At 38.7% G+C, this 5,301-nt stretch overlaps 1 protein-coding gene across 1 annotated transcript in view; it reads left to right on the forward strand.

The window, feature by feature from the left end:
- Nucleotides 1–5,301, forward strand: part of LOC104509174 (mitogen-activated protein kinase kinase kinase 5-like) — a 21,922-nt gene that overhangs the window by 13,730 nt on the left and 2,891 nt on the right. The window contains 3 exon segments of the mRNA XM_010151027.1: nucleotides 878–1,121; nucleotides 3,915–4,027; nucleotides 4,907–5,019. Of these exon segments, the coding sequence (XP_010149329.1) occupies nucleotides 878–1,121; nucleotides 3,915–4,027; nucleotides 4,907–5,019 (470 nt within the window).

A 5,301-nucleotide genomic window follows, 5' to 3' on the forward strand; every position in this document is an offset into this window, starting at 1 on the left:
ATCCAGGAAAAAGCTGTTTCGGTGAGGAGACTAAAGGGAGTGCTCATCAGTAAGAAGCCACAATTCAAGGAAGGAAGGAAGGTTTATATTAAATGGTTAGAATTAACAAACAGATGTTGCAATGGTAGGTCCTGTAGGAGTGTAAGACCTTGCGTACATAACTTGCATACCTGGTAAGCTCTGGGAGGTAGTTTAAAAAGGGAATAACAGAAACCAGAGTTTAGCTTCACATCTAGCACATCTAGCTTTGTGCCCACAGTTTTGTGGATATACATTGTTACAAAATAAGCAGTATTCTCTCTCATAAGTAGAAGGGAAGCGTGCTACTTTTAATTGTTGGGAGAGGGGTCTGTTTGTTATTTTCTCTATATATCTTTGGATACAATTTTTTTGGTAAACACGGTATTCTTATAATGAGAAAATGCTAAATATGCCAGAATAGGAACGACAGGAATAGCTGGATATGAAAGAAATAATGATAATTTGTTTAATAAAACATTTCAGGTCAGACACAAGAAATTACAAACCACTGAGGATGACATTAGGCAGAAGAAAGTACTTCTGCTGCATATAGTACCTCAGCACAATTTGACATGAAAAGCTAGTCAAAGCTGGAATCCTATTTATCCACGTTAGGGTGTTTAGAACTTTCGAACATTCCATAGGCTGAATAATAATCTGCGTGAACACAGATGCTGTTATGGTCTGAGGGTTCTTAACCCTCTAGAAGATATCATCTGCTTGCTACAGAAATTTCCAGTCTGGTTTAACCAAAGCTGTGTGATGATCTGTAAATAGTTACTTAGGTCTGCTTTGTTTTTAATGTTTTACATCTTTAATGTTTTTTCTTTTGCTTATATCTTAATGTTACTGATAGAATTGAGGCCACATTTTAGTCTTGCATCTGAAAGTGATACAGCAGATCAAGATGATATAGAAGCTGAAGAAGATCAAGATGAACAGCCTCAGAATCAAACTATCCAACAGCCTTGCATTGTCATGGAAGATGCAATAGCTACCTCAGGTGTAAGCACACTCAGCTCTACGGTATCCCATGACTCCCAGGCTGCTCACAGATCCCTGAGTGTCCAGCTGGGCAGGCTAAAGTTAGAGACAAACCGGTAAGTCTAGACATCAGGCGACACCATCCTACTTGCTCTTAAAATATATGTGCTAGAATACTAGGGACAGTATCAAAATTCCATAGTATTGCAACTTGTTCATTTGAATTGATGGCCATTGTTTAGCTGTGACTGATCAACTACATTAGATTTACTCATTGCAAAACAACAGTGATGCAAGTTAAGGTCAGTCTTGACTTCAGGTGCCCCTTCGAGGAAGGTCTGAAAAAAATTGGGCTTGCTGCCAAGCTCCTGCTTTTTCTCTCCTTCATATGCTGTGTATGGCTGATGAAGGCTGTTATGTTTTGTTTCCATGAAGGCAGAACTTGCTGTTCTTTTCTGTAGTTATTCTTGGGGAATGAACTCAAGCTAGTTGACAGCCACACATGAACTCCACAAAAGGAAACGGCTTCAGGCTTGTTTTGTGCACAGAATTCACTGCAGCGGGATTTGTGCTTACCATCAGGCTTTACCTTTTTATTGAATAAATTTTGTTCATCAGAGAGAGAGGGGGAAAGTAGTTGTGTGGCTTAAAAAAAGAAATGACAGAAATGTGGATATTGGAATTTTTTTTTTTCCAGAAATACACATACTTCACTTTAAACCTGAGAAATGGTTCTTGGGAGTTTCTTGTTTAAGAAACATCAGAGACAAATCTGTCTTCATTATTTTATAAAAAAAAAAAAAATTCTATAGATTTGGCTTTCTTTTATTAAAATCTACCAGAAAGTCTGTTTAAAGTAAATATTTTAGTTTTGCAGCATGATGTGTGACATTGGATTTCCTACTGGCCTCGCTAAATTTTGAATCTGATCTTGACAGAAGGAGAACATGTCTTGAATAAGACAGTTGTTATGCTGCTAGAACCTCATTTGTAGTTATTGTTTCAACTTAAATTGTTACATTGCACTTTACTTTTAAATTAGTCCAAATTTTGCCATAGAGCAATTCATTAAACTCTACTGTTTTTAAGAAAGTATCAATATCTTTTGAGTTCTTATGTTACAATTCTTTTTTTTTTTTGCTTGTGATGACCACTGAGAAATATCTTGATCGCCTTATTGATACAATTAGATACATAAATAATTTAGATTGGCTCACTTCCATTCCCAAGTTCATGATGGGGAGTAGCATCAGAAGTGATCCATTTGTAGAGGTGCTGCTTTCTAGCACTTGGCTTTTGTAAATTTCTCAAATGTGAAGCCTTTGGCCGAACAATCATGTCCTGTCATTCATGTGGCAATTTTGAGGTATGTAATATGGGCAGCTCTTTTAAGTATTAATTAAAACTGTATTGGCGTAAGCAGCAAGTAGTTCTCAAAACAAAACAGCTTATTATTTTGCTGGCCTTGAAGTCCTTTTTCAACCAGAACGGATAAGGGAGGAATAAATTAACTGAAAGGTGACTGCAAACCTGCCTGGAGAGGATATCAGCCTGCACTGAGATGATCCAAGCTGGGTAGGGGTGCGTAGGGGCACAAAGCAGCCCTGCTCACATGCAGGGTGGACTTGTTAAGAATTGTTAGCTCAGGTGTGGAAGCACTCAAATGCAACTGCTGCTGGTAGGCCTGCATGCAAACTAAAAATAGGGCTAGATGTTTTTACAAAGCAATCGTATGAAATGCAGCCTGCTTCAGTGCAAAAACAGGTGATGTCCTTTTGTGGCACATTCATTCTGTAGCTGAATTCCAGAACGTCTCTACCTTTCAGTGTCCCAGGAAAAAAAAAAGTTGCAGTGCTCAACTGGTATAAATAAACTAAAAACAAACAAACAAAACCATACTGAAATGGAACAGTTATTCCATAGCTCTCAGGCTGATGAAGCTTCAAGAAAGGGGTGAAGGTGCTGCAATTCTTTTGAGACAGAACTTTCTAAGACTCAGAAGTCAGTGATAGGTTTATGAGTGTGTTCCCCATGGCCAGTTTCTCTGACCAAGTTCCCGAATACGTAGTATTCACAAGTCCTCCTTTTTACTACAACACTTTTCTAAAATAACAAATAGCAGCAGTTTCACATACTTATTTTCCATTGTATTCTGACTGTTTTCCTTTGATCAGTTTGAAAGGTGCTGACCACTGAAACTCTCTGGGTTTCTCTCTGGGTGTGTGTTATGAAGGAAGTGAACCATGGGTTCCAATTTGTTTCTGCTATTTCAAAAGTAATTGCTTAGGAGAGGACACAAGGTATTTTGCCTCCTCTTTTCTCGCTTTTTACGTAGCACAGGAGGGTAGGCACAAAGTGAGGAAGGGACAGCCGTCGTGTGGATGAGAATGTATTTCCCCCATTTAAGAAATGTAACCATAAGTTTTCACCACGTTTTCATCCTAGCTCCACCCTTGCCATACCTTTGAAAATGTCTGCTGGAGAGATGTGACCTGGCGTTTTTCCTTACAAAGGATTATGTCACAAAGTTTAGCCCTCAGTTTATGAAACACTTGGATGTTTGTTCTTCTCAGTTTCGCGGTTTTGTTTGGAACAGAATGCTGGCTGTAGAAAATTCACTGAAATTTTGTACCATACCACCTGTTCAGGGGGTGGATGTGTATATGGAGGTTGGTGTGTTTGGGGCGCTTTATTTGTTAAAGAGCTATAACTTTAGGAACCAGTGAATATTTATGTCTTGATATAGGTCACAGTAAATCTGTAGTGCAAGGATATTCCTGTGACAGCTGAAGATGTTTGTCCTTATCTCTGTCAAGAAGGTTTCCAGTTAAAGTATAGGTAAGATCTTTGCTTTCCTGAAAATATGAAATGACCCAAGGAAATGTGTGCTTCCTTCTGTTACTTCACAGGTTATTGGAGGAGTTGGTTCAAAAGGAGAGAGAATTTCAAGTCCTCCTACATCAAGCTATAGAAGAAAAAGATCAAGAGATCAGAAACCTACGGCTTAGGTCACAGCCAATAGGTAAGTGAGAAGAGTGTTCAAGGAAAAGTTTCATACTGGCTGCAGATGGAGAGTGGCAGCTGAACTGTTCTTTTTATTGAGCCAGTCTCAGCAAAAATGCTTTCTCATGCTGCTTCTGGTAGGGTTTCCTTTGAAGTAAGAAGGTATGTGGTGGAAACAAATTACTGAATTAGTAAATCACAGTAAATGGAATGGTATGATTTAAATATTTTTGATTGTGATTACATGGAAGAGTACAAGGCTCATATCCTACAGAACATATATTATTTATAAAGAGGATAATCTGGTATGGTGCTCTTAGAATTACAGACTGTTCCAATTGTTACACTGAAAGTTCAAGAGGATCTAATTGTTGAGGTGTAAATACAACTTGAAGCTTACTGAGGGAAGCTGAGTGTGATGTACATCTGCCCTGAAGAAGGTGGAAGTGCTAATGCAGCTTGTTTCTGTTTAAAGTGCTTCAGAGAAGCATTGCTTTCCAGAAGCAGCCGATCCTCAGCCTGTGGCATTGCCTACACACCAATTGTATCAGATACGCTGAACAGTTTAGTTAAACTGATGCAACATTAGTAGTGCAGAAACAGTGACAGTTAAATCCATGTGCTTGGTACTAGTAATTTCCCAGGGAGGACAGAATAGGTATCTGTATCAATGTTCATGTTATTTTAACTGTACCCCTAACCAGGGAGAGTAATGTATAACTGTCTATAAACTCTAATCAAGTGTGTGCTTTGGGAATTTACATTTATCTCTACTTATGGGGGTACTCGTATTCTAAGCTTGAAGGGAAAGCTCACAGAAGAAAGTGCTTCAGCAGTCAAAAATTACAAGAAGTTGCTTTGGCAACACAAAACCTTTTCTCAAAAATGCTTTTTCTAGATATTCCTGGATTGTCTGTCTGTCATCGTCATTCCACTGGCACAGGGACCGAAGACCCTGATCTCATAAACTGGCTGAGTGTTCAAGGAGCTGATGAGGCCACAATAAACAAGGTAGCAATGATTCTGTTCCCGCTCTGACACAGTTGCAGTACTGTTTTGTGACTCCATGCAAGAAGGTACCAAACCTTTTTAATTACTTTAGCCCATTTTGAGAGATGCATTTGTTTTCAGAGGATAGGAAAACGCCATGAATATGAAGGCCTTCATAAACATACAGTATTGTTAATAATCCCTATATTTGATTACAGGTAAGGGAATAAAATGTCCTGGTAAACAGACAGTATTGCTCTGGTTCATAGTTTTTCAGTGTCTCTACGCATTGCAGCGGTTCCT

Source organism: Eurypyga helias, unplaced genomic scaffold (genome assembly GCF_000690775.1).
Source record: "Eurypyga helias isolate BGI_N326 unplaced genomic scaffold, ASM69077v1 scaffold14834, whole genome shotgun sequence".
NCBI lineage: Eukaryota > Metazoa > Chordata > Aves > Eurypygiformes > Eurypygidae > Eurypyga > Eurypyga helias.